The sequence below is a fragment of the Mauremys reevesii genome, linkage group 26, assembly GCF_016161935.1.
Source record: "Mauremys reevesii isolate NIE-2019 linkage group 26, ASM1616193v1, whole genome shotgun sequence".
Classification (NCBI taxonomy): domain Eukaryota; kingdom Metazoa; phylum Chordata; order Testudines; family Geoemydidae; genus Mauremys; species Mauremys reevesii.
In genome coordinates, this window is record NC_052648.1 from 10,212,973 (window position 1) to 10,230,608 (window position 17,636).

A 17,636-nucleotide genomic window follows, 5' to 3' on the forward strand; every position below is an offset into this window, starting at 1 on the left:
TGAGTGGGAGTCAGGAAGCATCCAGGAAGGTCGGCCCCATGGGCAGCGATAAAATACCAGCCTGAACCCAGGTCTGAAATTCCCACCAGACCCAAAGTTCGGGTCTCAAGAGTGGAGAGGTTGGAAGGAGCCTTCGACAGCAGACAACTATTGCTTCATACCTTTGGGCTGGTCTCCACTACGCCGCTTATGTCCACCTAGTTATGTCCGTGTCTACACTCCAGCCGTCCTCCCACCGATGTAAGCGCCCCACTGCACCGACCTCATAACTCCACTTCCAGGAGAGGCGTAAGGCTCACGTCCATGAGGTTAGGGCAACACAGCGTCTGCGTAGACACAGCTGTTGGCTGTCACATCAATTTCAGGACTCAAGCCGGGCTGCTACAGCCCAGCTGTCCCCAGCTCCTGGCTGGGAGCTGTGGGAGAACGGACCCTGCTCCCAGCTGTGGAGAGAAGCCCCGGCAGCTTCGGACCCGCTCCCAGCTGGAGCCGTGAAACTGACAAGGCTGCTCAGCTCCCGGCGGAGAGCGGGCAGGGGAGAGGCCCTGGGCAGGGAACGGGAAGCAGTTGCGGGGGGATGAGCAGCCCACCAGGAGCCAGTGGGGCAGCCAGGCTCCTGGCAGGGAGCAGCCAATGGAGCTGAGAAGCCAGGCTCTCCGCTCCCGACTGCCCTTGGATTGGTGGAAGCACGCCTGGTGAGGACGCGCACCACCGACCCCAGCAGGGTAGTGCCAACATGCATCACCACAGTCATTACCTACAGTAATGTAGACATAGCTTGTGTGTGTGTGGGTCGCACTGGTGAAAGGTCTGAGTCGGGCAGCCCTTGAGGCAGAAGGTTTCGCTTTATCCTACTGTCACAGAGTCCCCGGGCGATGCTCTGGAACTGCTCCCCACAAAGCCAGTCAGGACTTTGGGGAGCCTCCTCTCCCTTGGAGCAGACTGTCTGCAGGGGCAAGAAGCTCACACGGCTTCGCCTCCTGGGTCTCTCCTTGGAGCATTCAGCATCCTCTGCCCCTCCGTGCGCTTCCCACAGCGAGTCCACCCAGGCGGAGTCCTGGCCTGGGGAAGCCACAGGGTCCTGCACCCCCACTTTGCAGTCAGACGTGACTCTCAGCCAGCTGAGGTTTATTAGATGACAGGAACATGGGCTAAAACAGAGCTTGTAGGTACAGAGAACAGGACCCCTCAGCTGGGTCCATTCTGGGGGCCAGTGAGCCAGACACCCACGTCTGCACTTCACTCCTCGTCCCCAGCCAGCCCCAAACTGAAACCCCCTCCAGCCCCTCCTTTCTGGCCTTTGTCTCTTTCCCGGGCCAGGTACTCACCTGATCTCTTTGTTCTCCCACACCTTTAGCATCCCCTTGCAGGGGGGGAAGGGTCCGGGCCGTTAGCTGCCAGGAGACAGAGGGTCAGTCAGAAACTGAGGCACCCACACAGTATTCAGAGGAAACATTAAGAACAGTCCCACTTAAGGCAAACACGCACACACGATGCCTTGATTGCCTGGCTCAGTCAGCCCTGGGTCCCCCTGCTGAGTGTAGGGCCACGATAAACACAATCCATGCTGGCGGGTTTTACTTTACAGATACATGGCACTGGGGCCTGGCCTGAGAACCAGGAAACTCATCTCACGAAAGGAGCAACATATGAAGTTGTTGTTGGTTGCTATATTTTTTTTTTTTAAATTGCAAAAACTGAAGAGGTTTTTGCAGGATTCAAAACCACAGGCGTGTTTTTCGTGACATTTTTTATCATAAAGGTCAGAACTGATACTAAAAAAAAAACAGTTGTTGAAATGTCTTGTTTACCAAAAACATGGGGTTTTTTGGCAAGCGAAAAATGTCACTAACACTTCTGAGAATGGTGTAGCTAAAAATGTTGATAAAATTGTCCAGGGCGGGAAAACCCAAATTTAGAAAGTCAGCAGTTTTTCAGGACTTTCTTTTTAAAGAAAAAAAGGCCATTTTTTTCAACAACAAAAACCCTTTGCAGCCTAAAAAATTCAGCTCTAATCCCATGGTACCCATTGTTTTATTACTGACCCAGGCTGGGTGGGAACAAGAAACACTGCATATCCCATTCAGCAGTTCTAGCCAACTGGTGTACTGTCACCAGTTCGCTGCTACCCTGAGCAGGAGAGCTGCTACACAGAGATTATACTGCAGTGAACTGGTTAATGTTTATACGCTCTGCTGCCCCCTATTGGATGGAATCAGAAAGACACAGCTGTGTGTCATGAGCCCTATAGTGCTTATAGAGATTCTCATGTGGATCAAGTGGCAGAAGCCAGTGCTTGTGGAGCAGAAGCTGAAATTCTATCCCTGCTGTTACCATAAAGTGCCTAGTGACGTCCTGGGTCCCCAGGGATCTGTTAAAAGATGGTGTAGCTACAGCAGTACAGTAGATAGATTCTGCTGAGAGACACATCTGATGTAGAGAGAACAGGAAGATGCCACAGAGGGGCGAGAGCTGCTTAGATACATATTGTAGATAGATGGCCGATAAAGGCAGAGACGCTGTTGACTGATCGAGATAAGACATGCAGAGGAAGGGAGGCATTAGTGAGAGTGTGAAGCCAATAAATACGGCAGCCAGGAGGGGGGCGGTTGTGGGGGGAGACTGAGGCCGGGTGGAGAGGTAGCAGATAAACAGGCCTGTTGTGGGGAGCAGAGTCGAGTCTGCTGAGAGCTTGTCCTTCCACTGCTGAAATCAGCTGCCTTTGACTGATTCGCTTCCCCTGGCTGCATGAATGGTTCCTGTGTATAATTAATGGAGGCCTCTCTCCGCAGCCCAGCTGGGCTCCAGCACGCGGCATCAGAGGCTGGAGTGCTGCTTAGCGCTCCGTGATGGCGAACTGGGGACGGGGCCAGGGACGCATCCTAGCACAGCTGACCTGGCTGCCAGGTTCCTGGGGGTTCATCGCCCATCGGGGCACATCTGTGGCTCTTGTCACAGAGTCAGTAATCCACATGGGACGCTGAGCAGCCTTAGCAAGCAGGAGGGGAGAGACCCCCCCAGGGGAACTTGAGCAGCGTGCTTCGCACAGCCTCTCACATGCATTCCCCGCAGGGGTCCACACGCCAGTGCCACGCTAATTAACCCTGTCCATCCCCCGGAGAGGGAGGCTAACACTGGGTCAATCTGCGGCCACACAGGCCACCCTGCTTTTCTCTAGGCTGCGTGCCATGGACACTCCAGACGTCCTGGTGACAGAGGGGATACAACTCAGACACTCCGGCTACAGAAGCGCAGGGCCCTGCCCCTAGAGCTGAGCTAGGCTGTCTGGTTGCGTGACGAATACTCTGACACACAGGGAGCTGTTCTGATTCCTTCCAGCAGAGAGCAGTGGTTACATTCCTCCCAGCAGCATTATACCCATTTTACAAACAGGTCAGCTGAGGCGCAGAGAGGAGAATGAGACTGGCCCCAGTCCATGCCGGACCTGGGACTAGAACCCAGGAGAGCAGAGTCCCAGAGCCCCGCGCTAACACTGAGTCACCCATTCACCGCTGTACCTGACAGCTGTCGAAGAGCGATTCTGTATGAAGCTATTGAGCAGGGAAGCGGCAATAACCCCACTTAACTGTCTGAAGTTGTATATTCAAACCCCTCAATCTCCCTGGCCCTCTGGGCTGGGAATCCAGGAAACAGCAAACTTCAGGGGGTCTCAAAGCCCCATTTTGACAGCTTGACCCCACCTCTACACGCTGGGGCACTCAGCCAGTCTTGCCAGGAAGCAGATGGTCCCAAACCAACCCCGGCCCCATGAATTCGGGGGACGTGGTGGTTTGGACCATCTCTCCCGGGGGGGGGGCAGGCGATTGCGTAGCAGGAGCGAGGGGCTTTGGCGGAGCTGTGGGGCTGGCCAGGACTGAACTAGCTGCAGGGGGATTAACCCGTCACAGGGCCTTAGCCAAACACACAGTTCTGGGCTCTGACCCTCTAAACAGAGATTCTCAACCAGGGCGGGGGGGGGCACACACCCCCTGTGGGGGCATGTTGGACTTTCAGGGGGGTTGTGAGCATTCTGATGGCTCAGACTGGGGGGGTCGTGACAGGGGGGTGGCTGTGAGTGGCATTGAGACCTGGCACATGGGGTCACAGCGCCACTCGGGTTTGGCCCAGCCACTCTGCCCCCCCACACACACACACATTTGGATCCAAGGCATCTTGGTGGCCCCCACATATCTGGGCCGTCCATCGCTTTTCTCCACAAGACCCCGATGGCTGATCACTGTCCTTAGTAACCTCACGCAGGAACGCCCACCCCAGTACCCCCAGCCCTGCGATGGTATCGGCACAGTCATGGGCTGCCAGTCTGGTGTTAACTCCCTGACCTGAATTCATGTCCTCAGGCCCCATCAGCGTCTCCAGAGGGTAACAAGAAAGAACAGGGGTGTCTGCCATTTTCCAGCCTAGTTACCATCTCCATAAGGTCAGTGAATCGAAGTCCTTGGGTGGCATTTTCGGCTCTTGTTACCATCCTCGGATTCTTATACCAATTGATTTGTTCAGCTGCCATTTTCTCTTCTTGTTAAAATTCTCGTCACAACGGAAAGGGGTGTGTGTGCGATGGGGGGGAGCTGGGCACATCCGGGGGCATGAGAAAGGAGAGACAGGCACAGAGGGGGCAGGGAGAAAACTAGCCCCCCTAAAGACACAGGCCTGGGATGAGGAGAGAAATGCCATGAGAAGGGGGGCTAGGACAGAGCCAGGGGAGGATTTCTGTAGATTTCAGAAGCAGAGAAAGCTGAACCAGTTTGGATAAACTCAGAACTGAGCCCCCCGAACCTTTGTTCCGAAATGTCACCTCCAGCCAAGCTGTCCCTCAGCCTCTGCCCCAAACTCAGACCGATACCCCTCCCCAGGAGCCTTCGCCCCAGGCCAAACCTTTGGGTCATGGGATACGTTCTGACGCAGAAGGGAGAGCGCCCCCTGCTGCGTCCCCAGCACCAGTCTCTGGAGCACCCACAAGCAGTGCAGAGGTGCGAGAACCTGCACCCCTGCATGGGGGCGTGGCCACCTTCGGTGCAAGCTGATTCTTCCGACTGCCTTCAAGCCCAGCCCTGCGTAGACCATCCAGCGAGGCCAGCCCCAAGGTAGCAAACAGACCATTGACTGGCAGGGCCCTCGTCTGCGAGGAAGGGGCAGGATCCCTTGGCCAGCTGGAGATGGTGAAGGACGCTGATGCTTCCACTAAGCCCTGAGACAAAGGGTGGGTGGAGCCATGAGTATCTGTGGTTGATTGAAGGTGGCTCCATTGGACCTGTCGCTGGGCTCTTGGGCAAGCAGACCCCTGCCTGCCCTGGTTTGAGGCTGGGGTGAGAGCGGGGGCAGATCTGGAAGGCGTGCCGAGGTTATAGTCACCTTGTGGTCTAACTCCCATCACAGGTGGGACTTCACCACCATCAACTCCAGGTACTGACATACAGGTGGAAGTGGCCAGTCCTGGATCTGAAATCATTTGTGGTTAGGGATGGAGGAATGCCCTCCGGGGGAGGGGGCGTGTATCCTTCAACACCAATAGCCAGAGGCTGCCGAAGCTATTAGAGGAACTTGGCTGTCAGGATCTAATGATCACTTCCAAACCTCGGCACTCACGGGCTGTGTCAGGCCTCGCTCTGGATGCACTGGGGCGGTCCCCAGAGAGACAGTCAGTCAGAGCTGTGATATTTCTTCCCCTAAGGGCCTGACGCCAGGTCTCTTGACAAGACTGGTCCCTTCGCAGATACTCTGGTAATGGGCAGGGCTGGGCAGGAAATGGTTTTCCCATCCTGGGAGATTCTCCTGCCCCAGATCAGGAGAAAAAGTCAAAATCTAGAAAATGTTCGTGAACTGGATTAACGCGCGCACCACCTGAGCCTGCCTTGCCCGTCACCCCCACCTCCCCTTAGCTCCAGCGTCCAGGCGGGTGCTGGGCTGTTCCCAGGGAGCTGGGACCCCACCTGGCCTGTCACCCAGCATGGAACCACACAATCATAGGACGGGAAGGGACCTCGAGAGGTCACTTGGTCCAGCCCCCTGCACTCCTGGCAGGACTCAGTATTACCTACACCAGCCCTGGCCGGTGTTTGTCCAACCTGCTCTTAAAAAATCCCCACTGATGGAGATTGTCCTTATTGTCCTTAACTCTGCTGGCCATAGATAAGCTGAGGGCTGTGGTAGCAAGAAGCATTTTTTAAATGCGTGAAGTTGAATGGGGTGGTCTCTGGCCAGAGGCTTCTAGCTGAGCCCATTCCCCAGACGGCATGTGTGTGTGCACATGAATGTACATGCCCACGCATGTGCACGCACATACACACGCATGTGCACACACACGTGCATGCACGTGCAGATCAGCACATAGGAACATGAGCACCAATACACACGCACACGTGGGCGTACAGGCCCACGGCCATGAGTGGCATGACCTGCAGCGTGTGAGTGGGCAGCACCCATCGAGCGGAAGGGGCAGCCATTGCTGGCTCACGGCCCAGTGAGTCGGGGTCCCGAGCGGTCTCTGGCCTGGGCCCAATTTCCCCAGATCGAATGGGCTTCTGGCCCAAGGAGGAGCGGGTCGCTCTGCTCACAGCGGGCTCTACCCCCACGGGCTCCTGCAGTTAGTAACGTTGGGTGACAGCTGCATGGCTGAAGATAGCTGCCAGGGGCTTTCCGTAGTCAGTGTCCCCTCCGCTCCCTCGCCTGCCCACGCCACGCGGCAGCTCGGGAAGGCCAGCCAGGCTGGGATCCCCCAGAGGAGCGCCCCGATGACCTAGCGTGACGTCTCGCTGCAAATACAGAGATCTAAGGAGTCTGGAGCACAGGCCAAGAGCTGGAAGGCACCGTGCTCTGGTGGGTGCCTGCTCCTCGCACCAGCTCCCTGGCTCCTACGCCCTCCCGTTGCACCGCCGCTGCCAATAGATAATTGCCTGTTACACAGCTAGCAACGCAGGCAGCTTTCCGATTGGCGCGAGCCCCTCCGCTCGGGCAACCTGCCAGTGCTCCCGTTCCCCAGCATTCCTCTCCCCCGCCTTGAATATTCTGCTCACAGGTAATGAGGAGAAGCAGAGGTTTTAAATACAAAGCTGCTTATAAACCAGAGGTGGAGGGATGGCGTTTCTCCCCCATCAGAAGCCTGCTAGATTCCCCTGCATTCAAATTCCCACAGCAGCTGCCACTAAAATAGCACATTTCCATGCTGGTGAAGGGCGCCGGATGGATGGCCTGGGTGAGTCATAGCCTCCGTTGATCGGCACTGGGTGCAGCTGAGGCTGTGTGCTTCACGCCTATCCCAGAGCGCCCACCTCCAGCGTGGAAGGGTCCCCCGGGGCCCAGGCCCGCCTTGTCCTCTCCGCTGGGCCGGCGAGGGGGGTTGGTTCGTGCCAGCGGGGGAGGTGCTTTTAGTGAGATGGAGTAACAGTGTCAAAGGTGCCTATGGCCCATTTCAAACGGGACTTCCCTAGGCTGCTAACTACCAGTCCTTAACTCTCGTTGGTTTCAATGGGAGTTAGGTGCCTAAAGACCTTTGTGGTTCTGGTTTTTACAGGTCATCAGGAGCCTAAAGCTGCAGCCAGGAGCCAGAAATCAATGGGAGGTGGGTGCTTGGGTGTTTTTGAAAATCCCACTGGGGCTGGATTCAGAAAGAACCTTGGGAGAGGGATGTCCGCGGTCTCCCAGGGGAGGTCTGTAACCAGTGGGCTCCAGGCAGCCGGGGGCTCTTCCTCCTCTGAGCACACTTACTGCAGGGACATCGGCGTATTGTTCTGGGGCTTTGGCGTCTGGTCTCCAGGCGTGGGGCTGCCGGGCACACGTTCAGAGGCAGAAACCTAGGTGCTAAGGGAACGTTTACTGCAAAACTGGAGGCACCGAGTGGGTTTAGGTGCCTCCAGGGATCTTGGGGGCAGCCGAGCAGGGCTTTTGTGGAGCCCAGTGGGGAGGCCTGATTCTGGGATTTAGGCCCTTAAAGTGGCAGGTGCATAAGATGCATCTCTGGAGCTTTAGGTGCCTAAATACCTTGAAACTCTGGGCCTAAGTCCCTTTTGAAAATGGGCTCCTAACTCATATAGGTGCTTTTGAGAATGTTATCCACACACTCACACACGTCCTCTGGGACCTGGCCCGAGACACCACACACACACACACACACACACACCCCGCCCCCCAGCTCATTCCACACCGAGGGAAAATAGCTGCCATCGTCAGATTGACTGACACGTTAGGGTGGGATTCTGCTCTCAGTTGCGCCGGCGTAAACGCAGCGTAGCCTCCTTGATTCAAGTGGGCTCTTCACAGCTGCTGGGCTGCGGGCAGACGCTGCCACTTCATTAGCTAAATAGCAGCCGTTGGCTACCGATGCATGTTTGACGAGCTTTGCAATGATGCGCCGTAGCAGTGGGGGGGGGGTGTCCCAGGTACCAGATTTTTTAATATGTCTTCTGCACAGTCTTGAATCCACAGCACTCCTGGGTCTTAAACCCCCTCCCACCACCCACTAAGATATTAACCCTTAGGATACTGGATGTTGTTATGATGTGCTGAGAGAGAGGCAGATTAGACAGTCAGGACCCAATCCATTGTGGGCTCACTTGGGTCCCTGGCCCAAAGCTGCCTTTTGAGGTTCAAGTGACCCCCGAATGCTGAGTCACACACAGCAAAACAAGGGTAGCACAGGCAAACAAGCTGGGCAGGGGGGCGGCAGGCTGGGGCCCGGGCGCCCAGCAGCGCCTCTCCCGCCGAGCGGCGGCCCGGCCCTGCAGCCGGCCGCAGCAGGGGGGGGGGCGCGGCCCTGCGCCTGCGCTGCCGCGCGGGTCATCCACCCGGGGCGACTGGACCTGCGGAGGCATGACTGGGACTGACTGCGGAGGCGGCCGGGCGGACCTCCCGCTGGACCTGGACTCGCATGACTGCGGCAGCTCAGAACCCGCCCGCCGGCCGCCGCCACGCCGGAGGGAGGTGCAGTGCAGCGCCAGCCAGCGCGGGACCTGCAGTCTCTGCAGCGCTGGGAGAGGTCGGCTGCGCGGCTCCCCCGCGCGCGGCGCGCGCGCATGACTGCTTGGGGCGGCCAAAAAGGTAGAGCCGCCCCTGGTCACACAACCCAAGCCCTCCCGCTGCACCAGGACCATGGATTGACTCCAGCTTTGCCCCATCCTGGAGAGCTCAGGGATGCTCTGGGAGCCTTGATCTGGACCTGGGCTGAGGTTGGCGCTCATAGCGCAACCTGTAAGCACACATGTCTCCTGGGAGCAGGGGGGTCCCCGTGAACACCCCCACAGCTACCGGAGTCATCGAACTCTCAGCATTCTGCTTGGCCTCGCCTGCCACGCGGAGTCTCATTTTCGACCCAAACGCCTGTTTCAGAGTAGCAGCCGTGTTAGTCTGTATCCGCAAAAAGAACAGGAGTCCTTGTGGCACCTTAGAGACTAGCACATTTATTTGAGCATAAACTTTCATGGGCTAAAACCCACTTCATCGGATGCCTACAGTGGAAAAGATAGATAGATAGATAGATAGATAGATAGATAGAGGGGGTGTATGGGGATAGATAGATAGATAGAGGGGGTGGATGGAGCTAGATAGATAGATAGATAGATAGAGGGGGTGGATGGGGCTAGATAGAGGGGGTGGATGGGGATAGATAGATAGATAGATAGAGGGGGTGGATGGGGCTAGATAGATAGATAGATAGATAGATAGAGGGGGTGGATGGGGCTAGATAGATAGATAGAGGGGGTGGATGGGGCTAGATAGATAGATAGATAGAGGGGGTGGATGGGGCTAGATAGATAGATAGAGGGGGTGGATGGGGCTAGATAGATAGATAGATAGAGGGGGTGGATGGGGCTAGATAGATAGATAGATTATGTACACAGAGAACATGAAACAATGGGTGTTACCATCCACACTCTAATGAGCGTGATCAGTTAAGGTGAGCTGTTACCAGCAGGAGAGGGGGAAAGAACTGTTTGTCGTGATAATCAAAATGGCCCATTTCCAGCCCTGGACAAGAAGGTGTGAGGAACCGTAGGGGGGAAGAATAAACGTGGGGAAACAGTTTTACTTTGTGTAATGGCCCATCCACTCGCAGTCTTTATTCAACCCTAATTTGATGGTGTCCAATTTGCATATTCATTCCAATTCAGCAGTCTCTCGTGGGAGTCTGGGTTTGAAGGTTTGGGTTGCAGTATTACGCCTTTGAGGGCTGTAATCGAGTGACCAGGGAGGTTGAAGCGTTCGCCGACTGTTCTCTTGGCACCTGCGCCAGATCCAGATACAACCCCGTTGTAGTTGGCAAAGTTAGGCCTGGCCCCTGGCGCCATCAGATAACCACAGTGAGTGGTACCACGGTGGCCAGGAGTTGGCCCGGCTGCGCTATGTGGCAGATCCCAGGTATTTATCGAAGGGAGCGGCCCACGGCTCCACAACCCCGGCACACAGAAACGGGGACGGCTCGTTAATGGACTGTCAGCTGGAGCGGCGAGAGCCAGTTAGAGAAGGAGGGGCTGGTAATAGGAACTGACTGAAAGAGACAAGAGGAGTAAGCCGGCCTTGTAAGCCAGATGTCAGCAGAGAAAGGAGGGACTGGATCTGTCAGGGCTCCCAGGGGAGGAGGAGGGTGGAGAAGGGCCAGGCTGCACGAGGCTGGAGACTCAGGTTGGGCTCCCCGCTGCGCCAAGCGACGGAGCTTTTCGGAGGACCCCCTGGCCGGGGAGGGAGGGTGTAACGTGAACCCTGCGATGGCTCGTTCGAGGCTCTGGCAAGCACAGACTCCCAGCCTGCCCTCACGTGCATTGAAGGTGTGTAGTTCGATGTTCACAGCTCCGAGCTGTCAGGTACAGTGACCCTACCAATAAATTAATTGTAAACTACTGTGATGAGTAGCAGCCACCTGGGACAGGGGCTGTCTGTTCGCTCTGTGTCTGTACAGCACCTAGCACTATGATATAAAATATCACAGCAGATCATTAATTCTGCACCAATGTAAAATTAGGCTCATCACTCCATTACCTCCGCCAAGCGCTCAGGGGAGCTTTGCCTTGTGTCCGGAAGGTTCACAAACTCCAGCTCTGGTGACCTGGCCAACGAGGGAATAGCCAGTGACCACTAAACTCATTATATGAATGGGGGGGAAGCACGGCCTAGTGGGCAGTGAAGTGGGGGGGAGGGATAGCTCAGTGGTTTGAGCATTGGCCTGCTAAACCCAGGGTTGTGAGTTCAATCCTTGAGGGAGCCACTTAGGGATCTGGGGCAAAAATCTGGGGATTGGTCCTGCTTTGAGCAGGGGGTTGGACTAGATACCTCCTGAGGTCCCTTCCAACCCTATGATTCTATGAACTTTATGACACGGCCGACTGCTGAGTTACAGGCCTGTCCCAGCCAGGGACCCAGCGAATCACTCCAGCTTTCTGCAGGTCACTTCCCCGGGCTGTAAAATGGAGCTAATCACACCTGCCTGGTGTGAGGTCTAACTACAGTGTGTAAAGCATTGTGAGAGAGACAGATGGGCGCTGGCAGAGAAAGGGCAAAGGATCTGGAAGCGAGGGAGGGCGAAAGACTGGAAGAAAAAAAAGTGTTGGGGAGGATGCAGGGGAGTGCAGAGAAAAATTAAGTTGATAGAAAAATTCTAATCCCTGCAAAACGGGGACAGGTTCATCAGCTGGAGGACGAATGGAGGAGGCTAAGGCCTGTGCATTATAATTCAGGGGTCAGAGGTCGGTAGTAATCTCTAATCTACAAAGAATGAATTGTACAATCTGCAGGCTTCCTAATCCAAACTCTGACAAGCTCTGATCTATGCCGTGCAAACAGCCTGTGCATGCTGTGTCTTGCAGGAAAACACACACACACACAGCCCTACATCACACTGGGAGTGCTGTGGGACCAAGGTGGGGCAGGAGGGCAGAGCCATTCAATGCACCAGTCACACCACTTACAACTTACACACACACACAACGTTCGCTCCCTCTGTGTTAGGATAATCACAGGCCGCGTCTACACTATGGCTGCTGAGCAGCAGAGATATGGAGCTGTAGCAGTGCTCCTGTCGCACTGTAGTGCAGATGGTTCTTACAGTGATGGAAGGTTTTCCCACACCCCCCCCACCCCCAACATTAGATAATCCACTTCTCTGAGCAGCAGTAGCTAGAACACCAGGGGTTCGGCCAGCATAGCTACAGTGCTCCGGAGATGTGAATTTTGACCCCTGAGCACCGTAGCGATGTTCAGCAGCGGCTCCAGGCACCAGCGCTCCAAGCGTGTCCCTGGGGCGGCAAGCTTTGGGGGGCGCCCTGCCGGGCTCTGCGAGGGCGGCAGACAGGCTGCCTTCGGCAGCTTGCCTGTGGGAGGTCGGCCGGTACCGCGGATTCGGCGGCAATTCGGCGGCGGGTACGCCGAAGCCGCAGGACCGGCAGCCCTCCCGCATGCAAGCCACCAAATCCACGGGACCAGGGACCTCCCACAGGCAAGCCGCCGAAGGCTGCCTGCCTGCCGTGCTTGGGGCGGCAAAAAAGCTAGAGCCGTCCCTGGCTATGTTGACAGCATTAAGTTTGGACCAGGTCAGAGACCCAAATGTGTGCATCTGAAAACACTGAAGCCTGCTCTACGCACAGAAGTTGTGGTGTTAACTCAGCATGGGTACCCTGGTGCAACTTTGTGTGTGGGAACCGTCACATGGGTTTAAACCCGCTTGCACCAGTTTAACTTCCCCTTCTGAAATGAACTTCAGGTAAAATTGATATAAGAACGTCCACACTCAAAGTTACACAGGTTTAACTGAATTGGTTTAACAGCAAAGCTTTTCCTAAACCATGAGGGCAGGGGCCTGGACTCGATGACCTCTCGAGGTCCCTTCCAGTCCTAGAGTCTATGAATCTATGAATCTATAAACCAGTGCAACCTGTGTGTAGACGAGGCCTTATTCCAAAGGGGATCTTGAGAACAAGAGCTTGAGGGTTGCTGGGCCCCTGAGAACCATGACTTGGGACACACCCCTTTAAGGGCCAGACTCAGTTACCTGAATGACTCCATTAAGTCAACCGTTATCCTGATGTGTACCAACTCAACGGCCAGCCTTGCCAGCTGCTGCATGGTCTGAATTAGGAATCAGTGCAGACTTGGTGGGGACAGATGGTCCTGAGTGCTAATCCTGCCTCTGCCGGGTGACCTTTTGCAAGTTGCTTTGCTGCCCCGTGCCTCAGTTTCCCCATCTTCAAAATAGTATTGACATTTCACAGCAGGTAAGGCTTATTTAATTCATGTGTGCATACAGCTTTGAATTCATCAAGTGTTAAGTATCATTATTGAAGGGAGGTGAGGGGAGCATTAGAAGCCCTTGAGCAAAAGGTGCTAACGCAGAGTGAAGTGTTGTTAAAGAATAACAGTGTGCAAAGCTGTCAGTCAGCCAGGCCTGGAGCTTCGGGGGACCTTGTTAGCATCTAATGGGTTCAGTCGGTTAACACGGCTTCTGTCTTTCTCTTCCAGGTGCATGGGAGAATGGTAGAGTGACCATAAGATCATGCTCTACACAATGACATGTTGGCTTCCAATCCTGGGCCTCCATTGGATTCTTCTGAGCACAGCCCCCATGGAGGCCTGCCCGGCACGCTGCGAGTGCGCTCCTCAGATCAAGTCCGTGGTGTGTCATCGCAAACGCCTCACCTCCATCCCCGAGGGGATCCCCACTGAGACCAAGATCCTGGAGCTCAGCAAGAACCGGATCCGCTGCCTGAACCCAGGGGACCTGTCCCCTTACCCTTTGCTGGAGGAACTCGATTTAAGCGAGAACATCATCGTCAGTGTGGAGCCTGGAGCCTTCAGCAACCTGTTTCACCTTCAGATCTTGCGGCTCCGAGGCAACCAGCTCAAGCTGATCCCTTCTGGAGTCTTCACCAAGCTGACCAATCTGACCCTCCTGGACATCAGCGAGAACAAAATAGTCATCCTGCTGGACTACATGTTCCAGGACCTGAGGAACCTGAAGAACCTGGAGGTGGGAGACAACGACTTGGTGTACATCTCCCAACGGGCTTTCTCTGGCCTCCTAGGCCTGGAGCAGCTGACCATAGAGAAATGCAACCTGACAGCCATCTCGGCCGAATCCCTTTCCTACCTCCAAAACCTGGAGGTCCTGCGGCTCCGACACCTCAGCATCTCCACGGTGGAAGATGGGAACTTCAAGAAGCTCTACAATCTCCTGCAGCTGGAGATCGACAACTGGCCGCTGCTGGAGGACATCTCGCCCACCAGCTTCCAGGGCCTGAACCTCACGTCGCTCTCCATCACCTACACCAACATCACGGCAGTGCCCACGGCTGCCTTGAGGAACTTGGTGTACCTCATGTACCTGAACTTGTCCTATAACCCTATCAGCACTGTGCCCAAGGGCTCCTTCAAGGACCTCATCAGGCTGCGAGAGCTCCACATGGTGGGTGCCTTCTTGGTCTCCGTGGAGCCTCAAGCGTTCTCTGGCCTGAGGCAAATCCGCCTCCTCAATCTCTCCAACAATTTCCTCTCCACCCTGGAGGAGAGCACCTTCCATTCAGTGAACACGCTGGAGACGCTGCGTGTGGACAGGAACCCGCTGGCCTGCGACTGCCGCCTCCTCTGGATCCTACAGCGCCGCAAGACGCTGAACTTCGACGGGCAGCAGCCCATGTGCTCTTCACCCCCTGAGATCCAGGGCAACGCCCTGCGTGACTTCCCAGACTCCATACTCTTTGAGTACTTCACCTGCCAAAAGCCCAAAATCAGGGACCGAAAGTTGCAGCACATAACAGCCCGTGAAGGGCAGTCTGTCTCCTTCTTCTGCCGTGCAGACGGAGAGCCCGTTCCTGCCATCATTTGGGTCTCCCCTCAGCACAGGATGATCACCACCAAGAGCACTGGGAGAGCCACCGTCCTGCCCGGGGGCACGTTGGAAATCCGCTTTGCCCAGGTCCAAGACAGTGGCACCTACATTTGCATCGCCAGCAATGCCGGAGGCAATGACACCTATTTTGCCACCTTGACGGTCAAGGGGCATCCCGTGGACGGCTCCCTTTATGCAAACCGGACCTTGTACCTCAGCGAGTTCAACGACACCTTCCACAACAACACGCAAGTCTTCTTAAAGTTTACACTGGACCTCAAGACCATCCTGGTCTCCACGGCCATGGGCTGCATCACCTTCCTTGGGGTCGTGCTCTTCTGCTTCCTGCTCCTCTTTGTGTGGAGCCGGGGGCGGGGACAGCACAAAAACAACTTCACCGTGGAATACTCCTTCCGCAAAGTGGATGGCCCCACCACCACCGCCGGGCAGGGCAGCGCCAGGAAATTCAACATGAAGATGATCTGAGCGGCTCCAGGAGGAGGGTGGTTCCTAGTCCACTGCCTGCCGCCAAATGGGGCCCTCCAAGGGCCGGGCAGGGGGTCGGATCACCCTTCCTTTGTTTTCCAAGTGAGCACTTCGTCTCGTCAGGTGGCTGCGCTCCCCTGAGGGTCAAGGCAGTAAAACTCACGGCGGAACCTGGCTGGGACATTGGCTCGATTCGACCGCAAGGGCTTGGAAGCGACTGGGAGGAGCGAGCGGTTTTCCTCATTGGTCTTGCCACACAACTGAACTGAGGAGAATCATCGCTGGAAACGGCCCCAGGTGCCTCCCGGCGGCTTATTCTCGTTTCTGAGCACACACCCCCTTCTTTGAGCTGTGAGACCCCCCCCACGCCCAGGTCCCAGAGGGCAAGAGCGGGTCAAGGAGGCATGCACAGCCCTTGTGGGTCAGGGCCTCACAGTGGAGCTAACATTCTTTTGTATCAACTATGCATTTTTTAGACCATGAACAAGCAGCGTCTGGGCCCGGAGAACCGGCTCCCTTTTTTAAGAGACGATCTGGAACCCTTTCTCGGTTGTTGTTTGTGGTTCATTTTTAATTTGTTGGTTTGTTTTTTTTTAATGAATTTCCAACAGAAGTCTTCCTGTGCGACAAAGGACTCCCGCAGAGCAGAGTGAGGGCAGCTCCCGGCTGCCCCGGCACACGCTCCAACCGGCCTGGGTGGCTCGATCCAACACGGGGAGGTGCTGTGCCTTGGACGAGTTCCTCTCAGCATTCGGAAGAAGGGGAAGCCTCTGAAGCTTGCAAACCCCAGCGCCCGGGTGGGGGATCCTCCTGCACAAGCAATAATAACCCAACCCGACAGTCCCTTCCGGGCGTACGGGTCTGTGCAGGCATGAATGCCATCCCATTGGCGCTGAGCGGTATTTCACCAAAGCACACGGGCGTTCAAAGCCAGAGAACAGGCTGCTGGTTGTGGCGGCAGGAGAAACGGGACGCGCAGCCCCAGTGAGTTACGGCCAGGCCTCTGAAGGCTCAGAGCCTCGTTAGCTGCCCCACTTGTATGTGTCTGACTCAGCTGATGCTCTCCTGGGCTACATCAGGCTCTCTTGTGCATTCGCAGTGGCTACCTGCTTGTAGGCTGGGCCTGGCAGCAAATTCTGCCATGTTGGCAGGAGGCTGGGAGCTCTTACGGGGGGAGAGCCCGGCCCTACATCTCGAGAGGCGCGGAGGAAATCTCCACGGGTAAAAAATGACACCACATCGACTGCGTCTCTGGCTGCTGCTGGCCTCTCCAGTCTGTTCCATCCCTGCTCCTCCCCCAGGCCCCACCCCTACTCCACCTCTTCCCTCGAGGCCCCGCCCTTACCCCACCCCTGCTCCGCCCCCTCTCCTGAGGCCCCGCCCTCACTCCGCCTCTTCCAGGCCCCCGCCAGCCTGCCGCTCTCCACCCACCCCCAAGCCCCTCCCCAAGCTACCAAACAGCTGTTTGGTGGCAGCCCCATGGCAGAACAGCTGTTGGGCAGCGGCGCCCTCCAACAGCTGTGACTGGTGGGTGCTGAGCACCCATTATTTTTTTCCATAGGTGCACCCGTTCCAGAGCACCCACGGGGTTGGCGCCTGCATGGGGAGAAGGAGGAGTCCCCCATTCCTGTTCTCAGTGGAGCTGCTCCCAGAGGACAGTGGGGTGGAGCGGGGCACACAGTGGGGAAGGATGATGAGGAGCTGCTCTGGCCTCCCTGTGGGGATGGAGGTCCCTGTCCCCTGATCCTGTTGGAGGTAGAGGCCCTGTCACCCATCCTGGATGAAGGGGGGAATGTTTTGTCTGGCCATGCATCTAACTGCCCAGCCGATTGTGCAGTTACCCAGGTTGCATCTATTGCCATGGCAACTGTGTGTGCAAATTAGGTGTGCGCTTGTGCTTGCCCTGATGGGCAGGCACAAAGGCACAGGCAGTTTGGAGACCCCTGACTCTCTGAGAGGGCACCCCCCCATATCAAAAGAGGCTGCCCCCTAGTGGAAAAAGAGTCGTCCTGGCCTGTGCAGAGAGAGCGCGAATGAGCCAGACGCACTGAAACAGAGCGTCCGACCCAGGCCACGAGAGAGAGCGCCCGAGCTATGCAATCAGAGCCTGGGCCATGGCAAGAAAGGGTCACCCCAAAATCCAGCCTGTCTTTTATCCCAGTGAGCTCCATTTAACCCACCAGCCATCTGGTCCTTTGGCTTGCAAGCGCTGCCGGGCCTTCAGAGACCAGTGAGGCAGTGGAAAAACAATGCCAGATGTTCACGCGCCTGTAGGGCTGTAACAAGGTTGGAAAATAAACAGCTATTTAAACAATAGCATAACAAA

At 56.1% G+C, this 17,636-nt stretch overlaps 1 protein-coding gene across 2 annotated transcripts in view; it reads left to right on the plus strand.

Moving 5' to 3' along the window:
• The window catches only part of LINGO3 (leucine rich repeat and Ig domain containing 3), a 108,134-nt gene extending 91,527 nt beyond the window's left edge, over positions 1-16,607 (plus strand). The window contains exons 2-3 of one of the 2 annotated variants that reach the window (XM_039515262.1): positions 4,359-4,438; positions 13,459-16,607. In XM_039515262.1, coding sequence (XP_039371196.1) covers positions 13,493-15,310 — 1,818 coding nt within the window. In that variant the 5' untranslated portion in view covers positions 4,359-4,438; positions 13,459-13,492 and the 3' untranslated portion in view covers positions 15,311-16,607. The remainder of the gene's footprint in view (positions 1-4,358; positions 4,439-13,458) is intronic. The other variant, XM_039515261.1, reaches the window with a different exon arrangement.
• The last annotated feature ends 1,029 nt before the right edge of the window (positions 16,608-17,636 follow it).